Source organism: Gorilla gorilla, chromosome 21 (genome assembly GCF_029281585.2).
Source record: "Gorilla gorilla gorilla isolate KB3781 chromosome 21, NHGRI_mGorGor1-v2.1_pri, whole genome shotgun sequence".
Lineage (NCBI taxonomy): Eukaryota > Metazoa > Chordata > Mammalia > Primates > Hominidae > Gorilla > Gorilla gorilla.
In genome coordinates, this window is record NC_073245.2 from 53,419,026 (window position 1) to 53,445,114 (window position 26,089).

General features: G+C 40.6%; 1 protein-coding gene across 12 annotated transcripts in view; it reads right to left on the bottom strand.

The window, feature by feature from the left end:
• Positions 1–26,089, bottom strand: part of ZHX3 (zinc fingers and homeoboxes 3) — a 138,877-nt gene that overhangs the window by 15,345 nt on the left and 97,443 nt on the right. For 5 of the 12 annotated variants that reach the window (XM_019016990.4, XM_055372979.2, XM_055372982.2 and 2 more), the window contains one exon: positions 8,146–11,155. In XM_019016990.4, the coding sequence (XP_018872535.2) occupies positions 8,146–11,005 (2,860 nt within the window). In that variant the 5' untranslated portion in view covers positions 11,006–11,155. Of the gene's footprint in view, positions 1–4,287; positions 6,198–7,374; positions 7,474–8,145; positions 11,156–26,089 lie in introns of those variants that run through there. The other 7 variants (XM_063702417.1, XM_063702416.1, XM_063702420.1 and 4 more) reach the window with 3 other exon arrangements.

Consider the following 26,089-nt stretch of genomic DNA (forward strand, 5'->3'; position numbering starts at 1 on the left):
CGCATGCCACCATGCCCAGCTAATTTTGTATTTTTAGTAGAGACGGGGTTTCATCATGTTGGCCAGGGTGGTCTCGATCTCTTGACCTTGTGATCCACCTGCCTTGGCCTCTCAAAGTGCTGGGATTACAGGCGTGAGCTACCACGACTGGCCTCAAGTTTCTACATATATGATCATGTCATCTGTGAACAAAGATAATTTTACTTCTTCCTTTCGAACTTGGATCCTTTTATTTCTTTATTTTTTTTGCCTAACTGCTCTGGCTAGAACTTCCAATGCTGTTTTGAATAGATGTGGCAAAAGTGGGCATCTTTATTTTATTCCTGATCTTAGGGGAAAAGTTTTCGGTCTTTCACCATTTTTGAGTATGATGTTAATTGTGGGCTTTTCATATATGGTCTTTATCATATTGTCATATTCCTAGTTATTGAGTGTTTATTGTCATGAAAGCAAGTTGACTTGTTATATGCTCTTTCTGCTTGAATTAGGATGATGTGTTTTATTCTCTTTATTCTTTTAATGTGGTGTATTACATTGATATTCATGTGCCAGGCAATCCTCGCATTGCAGGGATAGATCCCTCTTGGTCATGAGGTATAATCCTTTTAGTATGCTGCTGAATTTGGCTTGCTATTTTGGGGATTTTTGTATCTATATTCATAAGAGATTATCCGTCTGTAGATTTCTTTTCTTGTAGTGCCCTTGTCTTGCTCTGGTGTCAGGGTAATGGTGACCTCATGAGTTAAGAAGTGTTTACTCCTCTTCAATTTTTTTGGAGGAGTTTGAGGAGAACTGGTGTGTTAATTCTTCTTTCAATACTTGGAAGAATTCACCAGGGGTCCTAGACTTTTCACTGTTGGAATGTTTCTGATAACAATCTTCTTACCAGTTATTGATATATTTTGGTTTTCTATTTATTGGTCAGTTGATTTTGGGAGAGTGCGGGTTTCTAGGAATTTCATCTAGGTTACCCAATTTATTGGCACATAACTGTTAATAGTAGTCTCTTATAATATCATATTCATGTGAAAATACCTTATATTCATGTGAAAATGTAACATCCCCTCTTTCCTTTCTGATGTTAGTAATTTAAGTCTTCTCTTTCATTCTTATTTAAAGGTTTGTCAATTTTGTTTTTTCAAGAACCAACTTTTGGTTTCATTGATTCTCTATATCTGCTCTAACCTTTATTTCCTTCCTTCTGGTAACTTTGGGTTTCATTTGCTCTTTTCTAGTTCTTTAAAGTGTACATTTAGTTTACTGATTTGAGATCTTAAAAAACGTTTTTTTAAGACATGGGGTCTCACTCTGTCACCCAGGCTGGAATGCAGTGGTGCAAGTATAGCTCACTATAACCTCAAACTCCTGGTAAACAATCCTCCCACCCCAAACACCTGAGTAGCTGGCCCTACAGGAACACACCACCACACCTGGCTAATTTTTTACTTTTTTGTAGAGACAGGATCCCACTTTGTTACCCAGGCAGGTCTCAAACTCCTGGCCTCAAGTGATCCTCCTGCCTTGGCCTCCCAAAGCACTGGGATTATAGGTGCAAGCCACCATGCCCGACTGAGATTTTTTATTTTTTGAGAAGAGTTTCGCTCTTGTTGCCCAGGCTGGAGTGCAATGGTGCGGTCTCAGTTCACTGCAACCTCCGCCTCCTGGGTTCAAATTATTCTCCTGCCTCAGCCTCCCAAGTAGCTGGGATTACAGGTGCCTGCCACCATGTCCAGCTAATTTTTGTATTTTTAGTAGAGACAGGGTTTCACTATGTTGGCCAGGCTGGTCTCGAACTCCTGACCTCAGGTAATCCACCCACCTTAGCCTCCCAAAGTGCGGGGATTACAGGTATAAGCCACTGCGCCCAGCGTAAGTTCTCTTTTAATGTATGCATTTACAGCTACAGATTTACCTCTTAGGATTGCTTTCACTATGTGTCATAAGTTCTGGTATGCTGTGTTTTCATTTGTCTCAAGGTATTTTTTAATTTCCCTTATGATTTCTTTGACCCATTAGTTTTTAAATAGTGTGTTAATTTCCACCTATTTGTGTATTTCCACTTTTTTATTTTCAATGTCTAGTTTCATTCCACTGTAACTGGAATGTACTCTGTATAATCTCAGTTTTTAAAAATGTATTAACACTTGTTTCATGGCTTAACATATGGTTTATCCTGGAGAGTATTCCATGTGATTTTGAGAAGACTGTGTATTCTGCTGTTGTTGGGTGGTATTCTGCTTATGTCTATTTGGTCTAATTTGCTTAGAGTGTTGTTGAAATCCTCTATTTCCTGATTGATCTTCTGTCTGGTTTCTATATCCATTATCGGACATGGAATATTAAAGTCTCCAACTATTTTTGTGTCTTTCTCCCTTTAATTCTGTCATTTCTGTTTCATATGTTTTGGAGCTCTGTTAGGGGTATACATATATATATATAATATAAATAAATAAATAAATATATAAAAATAAATATATATTTATAATAAATATATTTTATTTTATATTTCATATATAAATAAATATCTCTTATAAATATATATTATATATATTTATATATAATATATATTTTTATATATATTTATATATATTATAAATAAAATATATATTTATAAATATATATTATATATAATATATAGTATATATAGTATATATACAAATATATATATTTATATATAATATATAGTATATATAGTATATATACAAATATATATATTTATATATATAAATCTTTTATCAATATAATATCCTTGTCTCTTGTAACCTTTCTTGATTTAACATTTATTGTGTGCCTTTTTCAAAAGAGGACACTGGAGGTGAAGAAGGAAGCTCTTGACTCTCCTAAAGCTGATCCCAAAGTGAAGGCTTTGAAGGCCAAGAAGGCAGTGCTGAAAGGCATCCACACAGCCACCAAGAAAAAAAAAAAAAAAGAAGATTCACACATCACCCACCTTCCTGTGGCCCAAGACATTATGACTCTGAAGGCAGCCTCAGTATCCTCAGAAGAGCACTACCAGGAGAAATAAGCTTGACCACTATGCCATCATCAAGTTCCCACTGACCAGTGACCACTGAGTCTGACGTGAATTAGATAGAAGACAACAATACACCCGTGTTCACTGTGGATGTTAAAAGCCAAAAAGTACCAGGTCAGGCTGTGAAGCAGCTCTATGACACTGATGTAGTCAAAGTCAACACACTGATCAGGGCTGATAGAGAGAAGAAGGCGTATGTTCAACTGGCTCCTGATTACAATGCTTTTGATGTTGCCAACAAAACTGGGATCATCTTGGCTGAGTCTTGCTGGCTAATTCTAAATTATATATATATAACATGTATATGTTATACATATAATATATTTTATATATAATTGTATATATTTAAAATACATATATTATATATTTTATATATAATTGTATATATTTAAAATATATATTATATATTTTATATATAATTGTATATATTTAAAATATATATTATATATTTTATATATAATTGTATATATTTAAAATATATATATTTTTTTCTCCAGAAAAAATAGATTATTTTGTCTGGTGATAATATAGCCACCTCAGCTGTCATATGGTTACTATTTTCTAGGTGTATCTTTTTCTATCCTTTTACTTTCAACCTCCTTGTGTCCTTATATCTAACATGAGTCTCTTAAGACAGCATATAAACACTATTTGTTTAACTCCAATCTGCCAATCTTTGTTTTTAATAGAAGAGCTTAATCCCTTTACATTTAATGTGATTACGGATCACGGATTTACTTCTGCCATTTGGCTATTTGTTTTTAATATGTCTTATATGTTTTTGATTCCTCAATTCCATTACTACCTCCTTTTGTATTTATTTGATTGTTCACAATGTACTGTTTTGATTCTGTTTTTACAATGCACTAATTTGTTAGTTTTATTATTTAGACAGATTACATCTTACATTCTATGCCCATTAATATAGATTTATAATTTTTTAATGAATTTGTCTTTTAAATTATAAAGCACAAAGAGAAAAAGTTATAAACCAAAAGTACAATAGTACTGGCTCTTATATTTACCTCTAAAGTTATCTTAACTAGTGCTCTTTCTTTTTTCTTTTTCTTTTTTTTTTTTTTTTTGTGACAGAGTCTTGCTCTGCCCCACCCAGGCTGGAGTACAGTGGTGCGTCTCAGCTCACTGCAAGCTCTGCCTCCCAGGTTCAAGCGATTCTCCTGCCTCAGCCTCCCAAGTAGCTGGGATTAGCACCACCAGGCCCAGCTAATTTTTGTATTTTTTGTAGAGATGGGGTTTCACCATGTTGGCCAGGCTGGTCTCAAACTCCTGACCTCGTGATCCACCCACCTCGGCCTCCCAAAGTGCTGGGATTACAGGTGTGAGCCACGGCGCCTGGCCTATTTTTTCTTATGGCTTCAAGTTTCTGTTCAGTATCGTTTCATTTCAGCCTGAAGGACTCCCTTTAGCATTTCTGGTAGGGCGTGTCTACTAGTAATGATCTCCTTCAATTTTATTTGGAAATGTCTGGATTTCTCTTTCATTTTTGAAGAATAGTTTTGCCATATACAGAAATCTTGGTTTAGAGGTTTTTGTTTTTCTTTTTTTCACAACTTTAGATATGTCATCTCACTGCCTTTGGGCTTCCAAGATTTTTGATGAGGAATCGGCTGTTAATCTTGTCAAAAATTCTATGTGACGAGTTGCTTCTCTCTTGCTGCTTTCAAAATCCTGTCTTCAGGTTTTGACAATTCTAATATAACATGTCTTGGTGTGGATCTGAGTTCATCCTGCTTGGATTTTATTGAGCTTTTTGGATGTGTAGATTCATGTCTTTCATCAGATTTGGGAAATTTTCTATCATTATTTCTTTAAATATTCTTTCTGTCCCTTTTCTTTTTCTGGGATTCCTATATGAGTATATGAGTATGAATATACTAATGAATATAATGACTATATGAATATATGAGTACATTAGTATGCTTGATGATGTCTCACAGCTCTCTCAGGTTTTTTTTCCTATATATTTTTTTTCTTTCTTCTCCTTTGGATAATTTCAATTATTTTCTCTTCAAATTCACTGTTCTCTTCTTTTGCATGCCCAAATCTTTGTTGAATCCCTCTAGTGTGTTTTCCATTTCAGGGATTATACTTTTAGCTCTAGAATTTGTTTGGTTCCTTTTTATAATTTCTGTCTCTTTATAGATATTCTCATTTTGTTCATGCATGGTTTTCCTGATTTCCTTTAGTTCTTCGTCCATGGTTTCCTTTAGCTCGTTGAACATACTTAAGATAGTTGATTTAATGTCTTTGGGTAATAATTCCAATGTCTGGACTTCCTCAAGGATGGTGTCTTGTCAATTTTTTTTCCTGTGAATGGACCATGTTTTTCTATTTCTTTTTATGTTTTGTAATTTTTTGTTGAGAACTGGACATTATGAGTATTACATTGTGGTACTGAGAATCTAATTCTGTCATGCCTCAGAGATTGCTGATTTTTGCTTATTGAGGGCTGGAGCCAACTATTTGTGACTTTTCCAACTATTTTTGTGAAGTGTGTATTCTTTGCAGTATGGGGTCAGTGAAGTTTCTGTTGTGATATCTCTGTGGTTAACCAGTGACCTAAGATTTCCTTAAATATCTGGCATGCCAAAAGGAGGAATAAAGAAAAAAAAATAGGTACTGTCTCTTTAAATCCCCTTGTGGCTAGAAAGCTCCCTCTGCCCAAGGGCGTTGAGACAATGATCAGCCTCTGCACTGGCCCCCTCAGTGATTAAATGCAGTAATCAGAAATCAAAAAACTTCTTTTTTTTTTTTTTGCAATGGAGCCTCACTCTGTTGCCCAGGCTGGAAAGCAGTGGTGTCATCTTGGCTCACTGCAGCTTCTGCCTCCCAGGTTCAAGTGATTCTCCTGCCTCAGCCTCCCAAATAGCTGGGATTACAGGCACTCACCACCATGCCTGGCTAATTTTTGTATTTTTAATAGAGACAGGGTTTTACCATGTTGGCCAGGCTGGCCTCAAACTCCTGACCTCAAGTGATCCACACCTCAGCCTCCCAAAGTGCTGGGATTACAGGTGTGAGCCACCACACCTGGCCACAAAAACTTGACTTTTGGAGGACAAAGTTGTTATTGCCTACCCTGGCACCAACAGTCTGCACCAGGAACATTTTCCACAGTTGCCTGCTGCAGATCTTGGAGATGCTGAAACAAAAAAACCATCAAAATTTATAAGCCTCTCCATCAAGGTCTTCCCTGGATGTTGCAAGTGTTCAACTAGACTTCTGAGTCCCAAAACAGTTGCTTGAGACAATTACTGCCAGCTCAACTGCTTTGGTGGAGGAAGAGGCTGGTGCTGCTACTGCCATCTTCCATAATGTCATTCTCCATGTCAGCTTTCGTAATAAACTTGTTCAAACATCCTCATCTCTCTTGAGCATGACACCCTGGCCTACTGGTATATTACAAGAAGCATAGAGCTGGGTATAACATAAGGACCAACTTACAAACTTGGACAAAGACTTGTAGGAGAGACTACCTGCTCTGCATTATAAAAAAGTCAAACCAGCCATAAAAACCTGTTGTTCTGACTCCAGGGTGTGCCATCAGCTACTTTATAAAGCAGGCTGTGAGCTGTGGGCCCCAAAGGAGGGGAGTGTTTTGTTGTTGCCCTATTGAAAACATGGCTGGAGTTGGAGGAGGCTGTAAGGGAGCCAGTGGCCCTTGTACTCCTACCCTAACTGCTGACCAGGGCTTTGGGCTCCACCAGGTGTTTGCTCTCACTGTGGGCTTTGTGGAACTGGATTTTGCCTTAGTATGTTAATATGAGAAGAACAGGCTTTCTGCAAATGCTAAACAGATGGATGACATGGTACTCCCCACCCCCACCCCACCAAATTATGGGCCAAAAAGGAAGTCTCTTTTTCCTTAACTCAGTAAAGAAACAATAGCATAACTATGTTTCAAACTGTTGTGTTCAAATGAATTTAAAATATTCAGAGAATGAAAAAGAATTTTGTCCTTTTTAAGACATCCTAAGTAGAAAGCAACTGGGGTGGAGGAGCTGGGATTTGCCAGGCCAAAATAAACAAACAACAATGGTTGGCTATTGTATGGAAACAATGCAACACCATCCAGGAAATTCTGTGGGATTTCTGAGGGATAGGCCACTATGGTTGGCCCTGGGGATGAGGTACCAAACACAAGGCCCCACACTGAGGCAGCTCATGCCAAAGTCACCACGGAACCATCACATTGCCCAACACCACAAATAGTGTCTCCTGTACCCCCTCCCACCATTGCCAACTCAGCTAGCAATGCTGCCATTTTGGAACCCCCAATCCCTTCAGCTTCTACAATACTCCACCCTCCTGGCTCTCACCTGAGCTTCTGGCTGCCCTCTGATGGGGTCTCTAATGAGAACACAAATGTCAAAGGGTAAGGAGGGAAGGGAGAGGCTGGGAACTCAGTGACCAGGAACCTAGAAAATCAACACGTAATAACATGACTTGTCTGTGGCTTCAAAACTATGTCTTAAATAAAAATAATCTTCTACGATACATTTTGCTTTCCAGTACGATCCAGAGAAACTGAGGAACAAAATTCAAGCTTTTGATTCCATGTATGTCAAAGAAGGAAGGTGATTTTCCATTATACTAAACATTTCTTCTACATCAGGCATAACCAGAGAAACACAAGACTTTCATCATCAGAAAAAAGCACATTATGTATCTAAGGACAATTAAAGGCTCTCTTTCCTTTTCATCAATTTGAGCTGAATTTCAACTCATGTCCTGTTGCTGTCTCCTACCCAGTTGCTGTGGATCTGCCCGACTCAGAGGATGTTTTGACCTGTTCTCCTATTGCTAAGAAATGGCTAGAAAAGCTTGGACCCCTTTAGGGTCACCATGTTCCTTCCCCCGCGCAGGTTTTTAAAAACACATGAAACAAAAAACAGCTCTCAACCATTTATCATATTATGTTCCTATGGCTTCTGCTGCTAGTTGTCCTCTGAAGCAGCCAGGCGGTTAATGCTGCTGCCAGGCAGCCTTAGAGACAGCAGATGCCCCTGTGCAGTAAATTCAGTGCCCAACCGTAAGCGCCTCCTCCCCTTACCCACACAGGATAGCCATGGCCCCTGTGGACTCCTTACCGAGCTGACGTCCAGCCTGGGGACTCGATGTGTCAAAGGGCTCTGAGCTGGCCTCAGGGACACTGGGCTCCCACGACTCACTGTTCTCAGACACCTCTGAATAGGTGTCACCCATCCCTTTGTGAACTGCTGTGAGCTCACCAGTACCAGGGCCCTGGTCCTCACTGCCTGTGTCTGCCACGGCTCTGGTCTCCTCCCCCATTTTCTCAGCAAACCACTGCTTGACCTGCTGGGAGCTCATCTGGGTCTTGTCACAGAGGTTTTGCAGGTCCTCTTCATACAGCATCTTGTTTGTCATGTAGTAGTCCTGCAGGAGCTCCCGGTTGCCAGGGGCAATGACCAGTAGCCCTGGTGGGAAGTTGCCTCGCTTATAGTCTTCGTACCATTTGAGTTGGCCGTTCTTCAGTGCGTACCTGCTATCTCCAAACCAGCGCACCACCTCTGGCCGTGGCAGACCCGTCTGGGCCATGATGGAGTCATAGTCCTGGTTGCTTGGCCACTGTGTCTGGACAAAGAGCTGCCGCAGCAAGTGCCGCTGCTGGGCAGTCTTTTTGCAGCTCACTTTGCCTGGGAGCTGCTCTGCCAGTTTGTTTGACCCATCATCCTCAGGGTCACAGGCACCCAGCCCTGGAATCTCGTTCCTGCCATTGGCTTCAGTGACCCTCAGGTTCTTCAGGTTGATTTTAATGGGGCTGACTTTGCGCTCTGCCAAGATATGGCTGCTGGGCATTTCCAGAGAGCCATTTTCACCAGAGACCCTTAGCTCACTGGCCAAATCCTCTTCTCCACCCTCATCCTCAGCAGCCTCCTCTTCCTCCTGAGAGGCATTCTCCTCAGCCTTCTTGGTCTCCTCAGCATTCACTTTTTTCCGTCTCTCTGAAAACCAGCTATCAATTTCTCGTCGGGTCATTTTGGTTTCACTTCTCAGGCGGTCCAGTTCCTCATCAAGAGGAAGAGGGTTTTGTGCAAAACTGCTCTCCAGGGCTCTGAGCTGCTCAGGGGCTCTCTCCTTGTATTTGGTTGGTGTGAAGTCAGGAGTCTGGTGCCAAGATTGTCGTTTGGCAGAAGGGTGGGTTGCTAGTGTGGCTGTTGTCGGAATGCAGGTTACCTCAGGGACCTTGGACGATGGGGAGAAGGATACCTCTGGCACAGAGTCAATGATGATGGAACTGTGATCTCCAGGTATCATCGCTCTGGAGCCCTTCAAGTTCCGGCAGTGGTATCTACGATCACTGAACCATTTCCGCACCTCTCTGGTACTGAGGCCGGTCACTTTTGTGAGATGTTCAACTTCGCTCTGCCCTGGGAACTGGTTCCGACAGAAGCTCCCTTTCAGAGCTGACAGCTGTTCATGAGATTTCTTATTTTTGTAGATGCTAGCATCAAGGAAGGCTTGGGAGGTTATGCTGGGGCAGGCCGTGAGGAGCGACTGGGCCGCATTGACCACCTTCACAGCTGACGTTGTATTTGAACACACAGTGTTAATGGGTGCCACACCTGGCTGCTTGGGGACAGATGTCACCGTGAGGGGGAGAGAGGAACTTGTTGCTTGCAACCCATTGGCCATCAATGGCTGAGTGACCAGAAGTCCCCCTCCTGTACCCTCTGGCTGCCCCACAACGTGACCTGGGAGAGCGGCCTGGATGAGATGCTGGACATTGCCAGCACTGGCGACGAGTGGGGTATTTAGAACCGTAATTGTGGGCTGAGGCACAGACTGGATGACTGTATTGAACATCTTTTTCCGGGCATCCTCAATCTCCTCAGGGGACCAGCTGATCCCCTGCTTCAGCCTTTGGGCTGTGAACCAGATCTTGAGCTGTTCTTCTGGATACTTGGTCACCACAGTCAAATAGCAGAGCTCGGCTTTGGTGGGGTAGGGGAACTTGTGGAAGGAGTTCTTCAGGAAGCTGTTAGAGTCCATGGCTGCATTGTACGTTGGAATGCTGCTCAGGGGGATCATCACTTTGGGAAGGGCCTTGGCCGTGGGCAGTGGCTGGTGGGCATGGTGTTGGGCATGCACTGGGGGCTGCTGCTGGAGGGAGAGGAACTGTGCTATGCCAGCTGGCAAAACTGGCACTGTTCCTATCAGGGGCCCGTTGGTGGCATGGGGGTTTTTTGCAGAGCTGGCAGATGCCTGGCTGACTGGAACTGCCCCATTGATGAAGGAATGGTCCCCCTCTCTCACCTCCATTTCTCCAGTCGACAGCTTTGGTAAGGCCTCACCCACAGGCTGGCTAGGGACATTCTCCTTGAGTGTATGAATTTTTTTGGCTTCAGCTTTGCCTTTCATTATCTTCATGATTGGAGTTTTGGTAATGATGATTTCTGCCTGTCCATCAGCCCCTTCAGCACTGGGCTCACCCGCTAGGTCAGGAGTGCTGGTGCTCTCCGGGATGCTCTGCTCCACAACCACATGATTGTCTGACTTGGCCACGTTCCACACAAAGCTGGCTTCCCCGGAGTGACATGTGGCATTGTGCAAGGAAAGCCCCTCAGGGGTTTTTGCCAGAAAACTGCACCCACTGCATACAAAGGTTGGGTCTTTATTAAAGTCTGTGTGCTCTGAGTTCATATGTCCCACAAATTGGGTCATGTCATGGGATCTGAAATCGCAGTATTTACAGGAATATAAATAGCCATCTAAAGTGCTCCGATGCCCATTGGCCAGTGTAGAGCCATCAGTACTGCTGGGGTTCTGCACTGCCTCACTGCTGGCAGCAGATGCTTCTGGGGGCAGATCCTGCTGGGGTCCCTCAGGCAAGGTCTCAGCGGGCTGGGCCTCCATGCTGGCCTCTTGCAACACCACAGTCTTCACTGGGATCATGCATGGTGTGGTGGATTTCCTCTTGCTGGCCATGGTGACAATCACTGGGTGATCAGCAGTTGAGAGCTTGTCCCATAAGGGGCCTAACAATACAAGTTCCAGCTTCTCGATGAGGGCCAAAGAAACAGTTTCTAAGTGCAGCTTTTTCAGTTGTTTGCAGAAAGCAGGTTTTCCCTATTCAATCTAAGGAAAGGGAGAAAAAAATGATTAAGTTCTCTTAAGTGCTTTCTGTATATTTCTCGGATACCCAGACACATTCCACTGCTTGCCTTCTACCATCTAGGTCTTTTCACAGTAAGTTTAACCAGCAACTTGGATATGAAGTCTAAGTTAGGAACCCCCTCATGACAAAAACTGGACCCTGAAGAATGACCTGGGGATGGTCCAATACCAACTGATAGACTTAAGCAACGTATTTTTGTTTCTTCCCCACCACCCCCTACATATCCCTGCATTAAGTAATTCAGATTAAAAAACAAAACGCCCTCTTTTTGGACCTCCAAATTAATTCTGACCATGTCAGAGTGAGAACAAAAGATCCTAGTGTAATTCTTGTTTACATTTTGGACCAACATGGGGTTTTCTTTTCATAGCCTTCCCGCATATGAGAACAAGATGACGCCTCTGTCTCTCCCAAGCCAGGCCCAGGGACCAAGTTAGCTGCAGTGTGTGAACGGAAGGGGTGGGGTGGGCGAGGGTGGCTGGGAAGACCGGCTGCTGTAAGAGCCAGGCCTCTGTAGCCTTTCCTTGCCTGCCGCACTTATTCCAGGCCACAGAAAAGCGATCACCTTACAGTTACTGGCTGTTATGTATCCCGGACCACTGTTACTGAGATGAAACCAAAGGTCAGAGGGTCAGGGAATCCACAGAACCAGTTTGTGGCCCAGCAAGCTATACATCTTCTGTGTACGACCACTCAAAGGGTGGTCTCACCTTGAGATCTGAGAACAGTCGGACTGCCTCCCCAAGTGGGTCCCTGACCCCCGAGTAGCCTAACTGGGAGGCACCTCCCAGTAGGGGCCAACTGACACCTCATACAGCTGGGTGCCCCTCTGAGATGAAGCTTCCAGAGGGAGGATCAGACAGCAACATCTGCTGTTCTGCAGTATTTGCTGTTCTGCAGCCTCCATTGGTGATACCCAGGCAAACAGGGTCTGGAGTGGACCTCCAGAAAACTCCAACAGACCTGCAGCTGAGGGTCCTGACTGTTAGAAGGAAAACTAACAAACAGAAAGGACATCCACACCAAAACCCCATCTGGACGCCACCATCATCAAAGACCAAAGGTAGATAAAACCACAAAGATGGGGAGAAACCAGAGCAGAAAAGCTGAAAATTCTAAAAATCAGAGTGCCTCTTCTCCTCCAAAGGAACGCAGCTCCTCGCCTGCAATGGAATAAAGCTGGATGGAGAATGGCTTTGATGAGTTGATAGAAGAGGGCTTCAGACTATCAGTAATAGCAAACTTCTCTGAGCTAAAGGAGGATGCTCGAACCCATCACAAAGAAGCTAAAAACCTTGAAAAAAGATTAGATGAATAGCTAACTAGAATGAACAGTGTAGAGAAGACCTTAAATGACCTGATAGAGCTGAAAACCATGGCACAAGAACTACATGACGCATGCACAAGCTTCAGGAGCCGATGCGATCAACTGGAAGAAAGAGTATCAGTGATTGAAGATCAAATTAATGAAATGAAGCAAGAAGTTTAGAGAGAAAAGAGAAAAAAGAAACGAACAAAGCCTCCAAGAAATATGGGACTATGTGAAAAGAACAAATCTATGTTTGATTGTTGTACCTGAAAATGACAGGGAGAATGGAACCAAGTTGGAAAACACTCTTCAGGATATTATCCAGGAGAACTTCCCCAACCTAGCGAGGCAGGCCAACATTAAAATTCAGAAATACAGAGAACAACACAAAGATACTCCTCGAGAAGAGCAACTCCAAGACACATAATTGTCAGATTCACCAAAGTTGAAATGAAGGAAAAAATGTTAAGGGCAGCCAGAGAGAAAGGTCGGGTTACCCACAAAGGGAAGCCCATCAGAATAACAGCGGATCTCTCGGCAGAAACTCTACAAGCCAGAAGAGAAGTGGGGGACAATACTCAACATTCTTAAAGAAAATAACTTTCAACCCAGAATTTCATATCCAGCCAAACTAAGCTTCATAAGTGAAGGAGAAATAAAATGCTTTAGAGACAAACAAATGCTGAGAGATTTTGTCACCACCAGGCCTGCCTTACAAGAGCTCCTGAAGGAAGCACTAAACATGGAAAGGAACAACTGGTACCAGCCACTGCAAAAAAACATGCCAAATTGTAAAGACCATCAATGCTAGAAAGAAACTGCATCAACTAACGAGCAAAATAACCAGCTAACATCATAATGACAGGATCAAATTCACACATAACAATATTAACCTTAAATGTAAATCGGCTAAATGCACCAAGCAGACCTAATAGACATTTACAGAACTCTCCACCCCAAATGAACAGAATATACATTTGTCTCAGCACCACAGCACACTTACTCCAAAATTGACCACATAGTTGGAAGTAAAGCACTCCTCAGCAAATGTAAAAGAACATAAATTATAATAAACTGTCTCTCAGACCACAGTGCAATCAAACTAGAACTCAGGATTAAGAAACTCACTCAAAAACGCTCAACTACATGGAAACTGAACAACCTGCTCCTGAATGACTACTGGGTACATAAGGAAATGAAGGCACAAAGAAAGATGTTCTTTGAAACCAGTGAGAACAAAGACACAACACACCAGAATCTCTGGGACACATTTAAAGCAGTGTGTAGAGGGAAATTTATAGCACTAAATGCCCACAAGAGAAAGCAGGAAAGATCTAAAATTGACACCCTAACATCACAATTAAAAGAACTAGAGAAGCAAGAACAAACACATTCAAAAGCTAGCAGAAGGCAAGAAATAACTAAGATCAGAGCAGAACTGAAGGAGATAGAGACACAAAAAACCCTTCAAAAAATCAATGAATCCAGGAGCTGGTTTTTTGAAAACATCAAAATTGATAGACAGCTAGCAAGACTAATAAAGAAGAAAAGAGAGAAGAATCAAATAGACGCAATAACAAACAATAAAGGGGATATCACCACCGATCCCACAGAAATACAAACTACCATTAGAGAATACTATAAATACCTCTAGGCAAATAAACTAGAAAATCTAGAAGGAATGGATAAATTCCTGGACACATACACCCTTCCCAAGTCTAAACCAGGAAGAAGTTGAATCCCTGAATACACCAATAACAGGTTCTGAAATTAAGGCAATAATCAATAGCCTACCAACCAAAAGAAGTCCAGGACCAGACAGATCCACAGCCGAATCTACCACAGGTACAAAGAGGAGCTGGTACTATTCCTTCTGAAACTATTCCAATCAACAGAAAAAGAGGGAATCCTCCCTAATTCATTTTATGAGGCCAACATCATCCTGATACCAAAGCCTGGCAGAGACACAACAAAAAAAGAGAATTTTAGAGCAATATCCCTGATGAACATCGATGCAAAAATCCTCAATAAAATACTGGCAAATCAAATCCAGCAGCACATCAAAAAGCTTATCTACCACGACCAAGTTGGCTTCATACCTGGGATGCAAGGCTGGTTCAACATATGCAAATCAATAAATGTAATCCATCATATAAACAGAACCAAAGACAAAAACCACATGATTATCTCAATAGATGCAGAAAAGGACTTCGACAAAATTCAACAGACCTTCATGCTAAAAACTCTCAATAAATTAGGTATTGAGGGACGTATCTCAAAATAATGAGAGCTATTTATGACAAACCCACAGCCAATATCATACTGAATGGGCAAAAACTGGAAGCATTCCCTTTGAAAACTGGCACAAGACAGGGATGCCGTCTCTCACCACTCCTATTAACATAGTGTTGGAAGTTCTGGCCAGGGCAATCAGGCAGGAGAAAGAAATAAAGGGTATTCAATTAGGAAAAGAGGAAGTCAAATTGTCCCTGTTTGCAGATGACATGATTGTATATTTAGAAAACCCCATCGTCTCAGCTCAAAATCTCCTTAAGCTGATAAGCAACTTCAGCAAAGTCTCAGGATACAAAATCAATGTGCAAAAATCACAAGCATTCCGATACACCAATAACAGACAAACAGAGAGCCAAATCATGAGTGAACTCCCATTCACAATTGCTTCAAAGAGAATAAAATACCTAGGAATCCAACTTACAAGGGATGTGAAGGACCTCTTCAAGGAGAACTACAAACCACTGCTCAATGAAATAAGAGGACACAAACAAATGGAAGAACATGCCACGCTCATGGATAGGAAGAATCAATATTGTGAAAATGGCCATACTGCCCAAGGTAATTTATAGATTCAATGCCATCCCCATCAAGCTACCAATGACTTTCTTCACAGAATTGGAAAAAACTACTTTAAAGGTCATATGGAACAAAAAAAGAGCCCACATTGCCAAGACTATCCTAAGTCAAAAGAACAAACTTGGAGGTGTCATGCTACTTGACTTCAAACTATACTATACTACAAGGCTACAGTAACCGAAACAGCATGGTACTGGTACCAAAACAGAGATGTAGACCAATGGAACAGAATAGAGCCCTCGGAAATAATACCACACATCTACAACCATCTGATCTTTGACAAACTTGACAAAAACAAGCAATGGGGAAAGGATTCCCATTTAATAAACGGTGCTGGGAAAACTGGCTAGCCATATGTAGAAAGCTGAAACTGGATCCCTTCCTTACACCTTATACAAAAATTAATTCAAGATGGATTAAAGACTTAAATGTTAGACCTAAAACCATAAAAACCCTAGAAGAAAACCTAGGCAATACCATTCAGGACATAGGCATGGGCAAGGACTTCATGTCTAAAACACCAAAAGCAATGGCAACAGAAGCCAAAATTGACAAATGGGATCTAATTAAACTAAAGAGCTTCTGCAAAGCAAAAGAAACCACCATGAGAGTGAACAGGCAACCTACAGAATGGGAGAAAATTTTTGCAATCTACCCATCTGACAAAGGGCTAATATCCAGAATCTACAAAGCACTTAAACAAATTTACAAGAAAAAAATCAAAGAACCCCATCAACAAGTGCACAAAGGATATGAACAGACACTTCTCAAAAGAAGACATTTATGCAGCCAACAAACACATGAAAAAATGCTCATCATCACTGGCCATCAGAGAAATGCAAATCAAAATCACAATGAGATACCATCTCACACCAGTTAGAATGGCGATCATTAAAATGTCAGGAAACAACAGGTGCTGGAGAGGATGTGGAGAAATAGGAACACTTTTACACTGTTGGTGGGACTGTAGACTAGTTCAACCACTGTGGAAGACAGTGTGGCCATTCCTCAAGGATCTAGAACTAGAAATACCATTTGACCCAGCCATCCCATTACTGGGTATATACCTAAAGGATTATAAATCATGCTGCTATAAAGATACATGCACACGTATGTTTATTGCGGCACTATTCACAATAGCAAAGACTTGGAACCAACCCAAATGTCCATCAATGATAGACTGGATTAAGAAAATGTGGCACATATACACCATGGAATACTATGCAGCCATAAAAAAGGATGAGTTCATGTCCTTTGTGGGGACATGGATGAAGCTAGAAACCATCATTCTGAGCAAACTATCACAAGGACAGAAAACCAAACACCACATGTTCTCACTCATAGGTGGGAACTGAACAATGAGAATACTTGGACACAGGGTGGGGAACATCACACACCAGGGCCTGTCGTTGGGTGGGGAGAGGGATAGCATTAGGAGATATACCTAATGTAAATGACAAGTTAACGAGTGCAGCACACCAACATGGCACATGTATACCTATGTAACAAACCTGCATGTTGTGCACATGTACCCTAAAACTTAAAGTATAATAAAAAAAAGAATTATAAGTAATCTTCACATATGCTTTTAAGTATTTTTTTAAAAGAAAGGAAAGAAGAAAGAAGAGGAAACCAGAAACAAATAATCATTACACTATCCAGACATTACATAACTTCCCTTACCTGTGAATTTAGATGTATTGAACTTTTAATAAAATAGATTGAATTCACACTTTTAAAATGCTAAGAAAGAAAACAGCTAAGGCAGAAAACTAACCTGAAAACAAAACCAATGGTTTTATATATAAAAGACCTAAATTAAAGAGTTGATAACTCAAAAAGAAATAATAATAATAATTGTTTCACAGGATGCCATGAGAAAAGGGATTCTGTGAGCCCTATTACTAATATGTAATGATAATCATCATTATTACTTTTCATTTTAGCAAATCATAATGCTCTAATGACTAAAACAATAGTAATTATAATACTAAAATCAAGTTATCAGTATTTGGATTTGATACAAAGATGTAAAGAAAATTAAAATATCTCTATTCAAATTCTCAGTAAACACGGCTATTTTATGATGAAAATAATTTTTAAAACTTTGAAGGTGAGGGTAAACATAAACCCACTCTAACAACTTCTCACCCCTTCCCCCACCAATTTGAACTGGCATGCACACTTTTTTATTTAATTTTTAATTATAAAGATAAAATGCAATTTAAATAAAATTTAATGTCTATAACTTTGTATACCTTCTCATTTAGTCCAGATATTTTATTCATATTTTAATCACAATGAGCACATATTTGTGCTTTTTTCACCAAACATTACGTTATAAACATTTTTGTTACACAAGCTTCATAAGTTTAACATTTAATAGCTACCTAATAATGTACCACAATGAATTTGACTTATCCACCCCTGCTGTTGAAAAGCATGCCAATCTCATGGGTGACACTGAAACAAACATCTCTGGGCATACAGGATGTTTTTCTTCTATCAAATTATTTCCTGAGGTTAAGTGCACAGGAATGGGCTTACCATCTCAAAGAGCATCAACATTTCTAAGCTCCTTTGTATGTATCATTGGCAAACATTTTAAATCAAGTGCTTTATGATCCCAAATCAGGGAAACTAAAAATAATACAGTTATGGACCCAGTGAGCAAATCAGATTTTCAGACAAGTTATGGAAGACATCGAGTAGAATATCTGAAAGCACAAATGACAAAAGAAAAAACAAATTGGATGTTATCAAAATTAAAAACTTGCATTCTTCAAAGGTCACCATCAAGAAAGTGAAAAGATAGACAATCCACAGAAAGAAAAGGTTTCCAAATCATATATCTGGTAAAGTATATCCAGATTATATAACTTACAACTCAACCATAGAAAGATAATTTTTAAACGGATAAAGGATTTGAATAGACATTTCTCCAAAGAAGATATACAAATGGCCAGTAAAGCACATAAAAAACTGCTCAACATCATTAGTTATTACGAAAACACAAATCAAAACCACAATGAGATACCACTTCACACCCACCAAGATGGCTGTAATTATAGCGACAGATAACAAGTATAGATGAGGATGCAGAGAAACTGGAGCCCTCACGTATTGCTGATGAAAATGTAAAATGGTATAGCTACTTTGGAAAACTGTTTGGCAAACAAAATGTTAAATATAGAGTTGCCATAAGATCCAGCAATTTGGCAGGGCGCAGTGGCTCACGCCTGTAATCCTAGCACTTTGGGAGGCCAAGGCGGGTGGATCACCTGAGGTCAGGAGTTCAAGATCAGCCTGACCAACATGGAGAAACCCCGTCTCTACTAAAAATGCTAAATTAGCCAGACATGGTGGTGCATGACTGTAATCCCAGCTACTCAGGAGGCTGAGGCAGGAGAATTGCTTGAACCTGGGAGGCGGAGGTTGCAGTGAGCCAAGATCATGCCATTGTACTCCAGCCTGGGCAACAAGAGCTACACTGCGTCTCAAAAAAAAAAAAAACAAAAACAAAACAAAACAAAAAAACAAAACACCAGCAATTTAATTCCTAAGTATATACACAGTATAAATAAAAACATGTCCACCCCAAAATATGTACACAAATGTTCACAGCAGCATTATTCAAATAATGGCCAAAAGGTGGAAACAACCCAAACGTCTATCAGCTGGTGAATGGGTAAGTAAAATATGATATATCCATACGATGGATTCTTCAGCCATAAAAAGGAATGAAGTTCTGATGCATGCTGCAACATGGATGATCCTGATGCTAAGTGAAAGAAGTCAGACACAAATGTCACATACTGTATGATTCCCATTTATATGAAATATCCAGAAAAGGCAAATCCATAGAGGCAGATAGTAGATTAGTGGTTGCCAGGGACTGAGAGTAGGGGAGAAGGGGGAGTGGCTGCTAATGAGTCACCAGGCAATGAAAATTGTTCTGAAATTAGATAGTGGGGATGGCTGCACAACTCTGAATATGATAAAAACCTCAGGAAGGACATCGAAACCAAGAAAAGTAGAGGACAGTAAATTATAGCACTCAGTTCTATAGAAGAGGGTCAGCATTTACATTTCTAAGGTTTCAATATAGGTGACACAGTTCTGTGCTACTTCCTGACTCACCTTGGTAATATTTACTGTGGCCCTAGAGAAGCTGAATGGCAGTGCCTGTGAACATCAGGTTTGCCAGAGGAGAGGGAAGAGAGATGCAGACCTACTACCTGGAAGTAGCAACAACACAAAGGAAAAAGAGCATGAGCACACCAGAAGGCCAGGCAGCAGAACTCAGGAGAAGCTAACTGCAGAGCCCTAGCAACACAACACAAGCACTCCAGGCACAGGGCCAGAACTGCTATTTGTAATGGGGACTGGGTTTCACTGAGGAAAAGGTATATAGTATTCCTGGTATTTTATTTACTAAGGCTGAGAAGTGGACAACACGAAGATGGATTTGATTTTTGGCAATAGTCCCAATGTCATTCAAAATTAAGTCTTGGCCAGGCACAGCAGCTCACATCTGTAATCCCAGCACTTTGGGAAGCCAAGGTAGGAAGATCATTTGAGGCCAGGAGTTCGGGATTAGCCTGGGCAACATAGAGAGACCCCATCTCTACAAAAAAATTGTAAAAAATTAGTCAGGAACAATGGTGTGCGCCTGTAGTCTCAGCTACTCAGGAGGCTGAGGTGGGAGGATCACCTGAGCCCAAGAGTTCAGAGTTACAGTAAGCAACGATCATGCCACTGCACTCCAGCCTGGATGACAGAGCACGACCTTGTCTCTTAAAAAAAGAAAAATTAAGTCTCAAATTAGCCCTAAATTATCATTCGAATAAATGACTAAGAAGGGTACCACTGCTAACCATGTTCTGGGTAGATGGACCATTGACTACAAGCAATTACAAAAAAGCAGTAGTGGCAGCAGTGGCAGCCACAGCCAGTGTTTACTGAGTGTTTCATATTGTCGCAAGTGCTTTTATACACATCCCCTCATTTCACTCATAATAAACCCAAGAAAAGGCACTATAATCATTCTCATTTTACAGACAAGAAGGACAAGGCTCAGAAAAGTGCAGTGACTGCCTGGAGCGCACACAACTAGGAGACGACAGAAGCTGAATAAGAACCCAAGCAGTCTCGCTCCAGAGCCTGCAACTTCAACCACTCCACAGTTAGCTCTCTGAGAAACCTCCAGATTGTTGCAATAAGGGCTACAGACCTCTTGAAGTAATATTTTCCTCCAGCATTTATTAAGAAAAAGTTCAAACAAATGGCAAAGTTGAAAGAGATTGACAGTGAACACCCATATCCCCACCACCTGGATGCTTACTAAGGTGGCTGTTTTTAGCAACATTACCCATTTAGGTAAGCTTGGGTTTATTTGTTACGTATTTTTAAAGGGGTTAAAAATGGTGCTTAAACAGCAAAGTTCTAATTATCTAGAAAATCATTCATCCAAAAGACACTCACGGAGCATGTCTGATAAATGAGGCACTACCATGTGGAAACATGCTATTGTCTAAGTCAAGCCCTAGTGAAGTGAGCTGATAGAAATGTAAGGTGCGGCCAAAAGAGATTCAGAAGGAAAGGCCAGGTGATGTTTGCATTTTGTCACTTTTGTACAATCCTTTACATGCCCCATCTTGAAACCTTCTGCCTTGTAAATGGATCTTTTAAATGGGGCCAGAGCAGTGGCTCACACCTATAATCCCAGCACTTGGAAGGCCGAAACGAGTGGATCACTTGAGGTCAGGAGTTTGAGACCAGCCTGGCCAACAACATGGTGAAACCCCGTCTCTACTAAAAACACAATAAATTCGCCGGGTGTGGTGATGTGTGGCTGTAATCCCAGCTATCGGGAAGCTGAGGCAGGAGAATCACTTGAACCCAGGAGGCAGAGATTGCAGTGAGCCAAGATCACGCCACTGCACTCCAGCCTGGGACACAGAGTAAGGCTCTGTCTCAAAAAATAAATAAATAAAAATAAAAATAAAAATAAATAAATGGGAAAATAAAAACAAAAGTGCGTAACTTTTTTTAAAAATCTGTCTTTGGGAATTGGTAATTGCTCAATTCACTAAATTAGCAAAGCTATAGTTAATAGCTACTATATTTCAGCACTGCAGTATACATATGTGAGTTTTTTAGATAAAAATCTTAAAGTGTTTATCTTTAAATTATAAACTGAATTAGGAACTTTAAAAAATTCTGAGGAATGAATTGGAAGAACAGTAAGAATTCAATGAAGGAATTCAAATACTTAGAAAGTAACTCTTGACAGACTCTTCCAAGCGTTATGATAGTCAGCCTGCAGCCCTCTTGAACATATCACCCAGGATTTATCATTAAAAACGGAAATAGGCCAGGCACAGTGGCTCACGCCTGTAATCCCAGCACTTTGGGAGGCCGAGGAGGGTGGATCACGAGGTCAGGAGATCGAGACAATCCTGGCTAACACGGTGAAACCCCGTCTCTACTAAAAATACAAAAAATCAGCTGGGCGTGGTGGCGGGCACCTGTAGTCCCAGCTACTCAGGAGGCTGAGGCAGGAGAATGGCGTGAACCCAGGAGGCAGAGCTTGCAGTGAGCAGAGATCGCGCCACTGCACTCCAGCCTGGGCCACAGAGCAAGACTGTCCAAAAAAAAAAAAAAAAAAGGAAATAATGGTAGAAGCTGACAGAATTACAGAAACATAACTATAGTGGGAAATTTTAAGATAATACTCTAAAGATCAAGTGGACAAAGAAAAAAGATGTAAAGAATGTGACTACTATGAGGTTGATCTGACAGACATGAATATAGTCTTGAGTATTCTATAGTAATTGACTTCACATTCTACACACCATGAAACACATTTAAAAGTTAGTCGTGGTGTATAACAGACGATAAATAAACCTCAACCCATTCCAAAATAAAAATTCATAGGTAGCATTCCACTATTTAGTGCTAGCAACAAAGACTTACTTTGAAATTTATCCTTTTTACTTTGTTTCAAATTATGCTCTAAGTGGAAATTTCTCTCTCGGAAAGAAAGAAAAGTGAAAATCCTTCCTATTCACCCCCAGAGATAAACCATTGTTAACAGTGCAGTATATATGATTTCAGGCATGTTTCCTAGGCATAGCTTACTATAATTAATTCTTTTTAAAAAACCAAAAATGGAATTGTATTTTTACATCCTATTTTGACCCTGAGTTTTCGTCTCACAATTATTTAATTTCAATATCTTTCCATGTCACCATCTCTAGTTTACCTCAGTCTTTTAAACAACTTCAGCATTCTAGGTTATGGATGCATCATAATTTATTTAACCATTCTCCTGTTAAGAGACATTTGCATTTCTCCAGGTTTTTAACTATTACAATGACTCAGTGACCATCCCTGCACATATTTTTATACATTTGAGAATTTCTGAAATACTGAATTTCTTACAAGTAAAATTGCAGTAGCATTTAAAATATTGTTAGCAAAATACAAAATTGTCTTTCAAGTAAACTGTACTGATTTTCGCTGTTACCACCAGAGAACTGAGGATGCACTCACTATCACTGCATATTCTTGCCATTTTCAGTCTTTGTTAATTTGATATATAAAACACTAATTACTAGTATTTGGAATCTACATTTCTTTATGAGCAAGGCTGAATATCTTTTCACATGTCATTGATGATTTTGTATAAAATTATCTTTTGTCCATTTTCCTACGGGATGTTAAGTGTTCTCCATATATTAAGAAAATGGGCTATTCTTTACCTGTCATAGATGAAGCTGGGGTTTCATCTCCATTTTTTGGAGCCCATCTACCACAGGAGGCAGTAAATGACATTAAAGAATTACTGTTAATGTTGCTATGTATGATAATGGTATTTCAGTTATGTTACAAACAAAAGTCTTAATCAGTTGGTGATGCACACTCGAATATTTATGGGTAAAATAATTTGTTATATAGGATTTACTGGGAGGAAAAACCCAACCCCCTAGAAAAAAATGAGGGATGGGTAGAAATAAATGAAATAAATTTGACCATGAACTTATAATTGTTCAAGTTGGGTTGGGATATATATGGCTCATATATATGCTCTTATGTACATTTGACATTTTCATAATTTAAAAAAAATTAAAAGCTCGAGACATATTTTAAAAAGAAATCTTCTATCATAAATGAAGCTTAAATTTATATTTTTAAAAAACATTCTGTTTTAAATGTTTCTCTCTTCTCTTCCTTTGGAAAACGCTGACCTTGGAAACAAAAATCAGATGCAGCCACCCACCCTACTGCTGCCCAAGCCAATCCTAAGTAAATCAGTTGGCTTTCTGGGAAGTTTCCATGACCGAAAAGAAAACAGAATTCACTTCAATTTCATCATCAAAGTCCACGAAAGCCTGCAAAGCACTTCCATATCTTTCTCAATCCATCCCCATAGTCTCCTGAATTGGTTATTATTGGCCTTCCCTCACTGTAGTATTGAGGAGCTATTGAGCAAGAAAGGGGAGGTGATATGACCAGTCACACACGGCATATTTTTGGCAGAGCCAGATATTCTGATTCTAAATTCAGTGTTCTCTTTTAGACTATATTCACTCTGAATACCAACTAAACAATACATCCACTACCTGTAACTATTTTGACATTTTTTTCTTACAGAGGGTTCGAAGATTTTACAACCTGAATTATTCTAGTGTTTTGTTTTGTTCTTTAAAAAGGCTTGACAATGTAGTCCTAGCTACTTGGGAGGCTGAGATGGGAGGATCTCATGAGCCCAGGAGTTTGAGGCTGAAGTGAGAGCTATGGTTCCGTCATTGCATTCCAGTGATGTGGGCAACAGAGCAAGACCCTGTCTCCTAAAAATGAAAAAAGAGGCTGGACCAGTGGCTCATACCTGTAATCCCAGCACTTTGGGAGGCCAAGGAGACAGGATTGCTTGAGCCCAGGAGTTTGAGAACAGCCTGGGCAACATAAGGAGACTCCGTCTCCACAAAAAATTTAAAAAATAGCCGGCATGGTGGCACGCATGCTTGTAGTCACAGCTAATTGGGAAGCTGAGGCGGGATGACTGCTTAAGCCTGGGAGGTTGTGGCTGCAGTGAGTTGGGATTACGCTATTGCACTTTGGCCTGGGTAACAGAGCAAGACCCTGTCTCTAAATAAATAAATAAATAAATGGTAAAAAGGCTTGACAGTTATTATGATCCTTAATATTTATAACACTTTTATACCGTCAGAAGAGGGTCTGTATTGCTTACTCTTATGTATTAATAGAGAACTCTTTTAACATGAGGCTTGGTGATTAGACCACGGTAAGTCAGTAGGACTCTATAACAAAAAGAACATGTGGAAAACTGTCCTTCCTCAGGAATGTGTGTGGGCAGGACCTTGGCAGTCCAGTAAATGGATCTGCTGGTTGGAATTGTCAGATTTCTGCTGAAAACAAAAAAGTTACAAAGAACTCAAGTCTAAATCCTCAAACGTCAAAGCAATGTCAAGCCCAGAGCTGGCCTCAATTTGCCCTCTGGTTACTTAAGGGTCACAGTAATTTCTGCATTTAGTAATCACCATCAGCCAAGGGCTCAAGGCTAGAGCTCTCTACTTGTTTTTCCCCCTCAAACAGTGGTGTTTTTTTTTTTTTTTTTTTTTTTTGAGACGGAGTCTCGCTCTGTTGCCCAGGCTGGAGTGCAGTGGCGCGATCTCGGCTCACTGCAAGCTCCACCTCCCGGGTTCACGCCACTCTCCTGCCTCAGCCTCCCGAGTAGCTGGGACTACATGCGTCTGCCACCACGCCCAGCTAATCTTTTGTATTTTTATTAGAGATTGGTTTTCACCGTGTTAGCAAGCATGGTCTCGATCTCCTGACCTCGTGATCCACCCGCCTCAGCCTCCCAAAGTGCTGGGATTACAAGCGTCAGCCATCGCACCTGGCCTTCCCCCTCAATTCTTATTTTTGTCTAATCACCAACAGAAATAGCCCACTCTAGTCAGATATTATCACCTCTAAAGTAAACATTAATTTGTTCTTTCTCAAGCTCAGAAGGTGATTGTGATATAAATACAAAGGCCTCAGAATTAAAGAGACTTTAGAGATCATATATTCTAACCACTCACCTTTGCATGAATTTTACCTTAAGTACCACTACCAGGTGGTTAGGATGGCCTATACCTGAAGATCTCCAAAGATAGGGAGCTTGGCACTTATTGACACTAGAAAGATGTTTGAAATGGTTCCTTATAGTAAGCACCAAAAACAACAAAACCTTCCTATAAGTTTTATTTGCTAAATTTGTTTTTTCTCTCAAATAAAGTTGAGGACTTACTATGTGCTAGGCACTGGGTATACAAGGATTTTTGAAAAGATGCTAGCTAGCCCTATAACTCAAGAAGCTAACAGTCTGTTGTGGTTATTAAGCTATCCACCAGGGCTCTGGGCCTTGCCCTCCACTGGATGCATTGAATTTCCCTGCCTACCTGAAGTTAGGTGAAACCAATGAAACGTGAACAAATGTGTCACCTCCAGGGGAAAAGTTTTAGGAGAAAGTGTAGGCTTTGCCTCACTATTTATTCTCTGGCCTGCAACTGGTTATGTTCCAGATGGCGGCTACTCTATCAGCCTGAGTCCTAAAAGAAGAACAATAGCTGACCTGCCATGTACATGCAGTATGAACAAGAAATAACCTTTGTCACTTTAAGCTACTGAGGTTTTTGGAGTA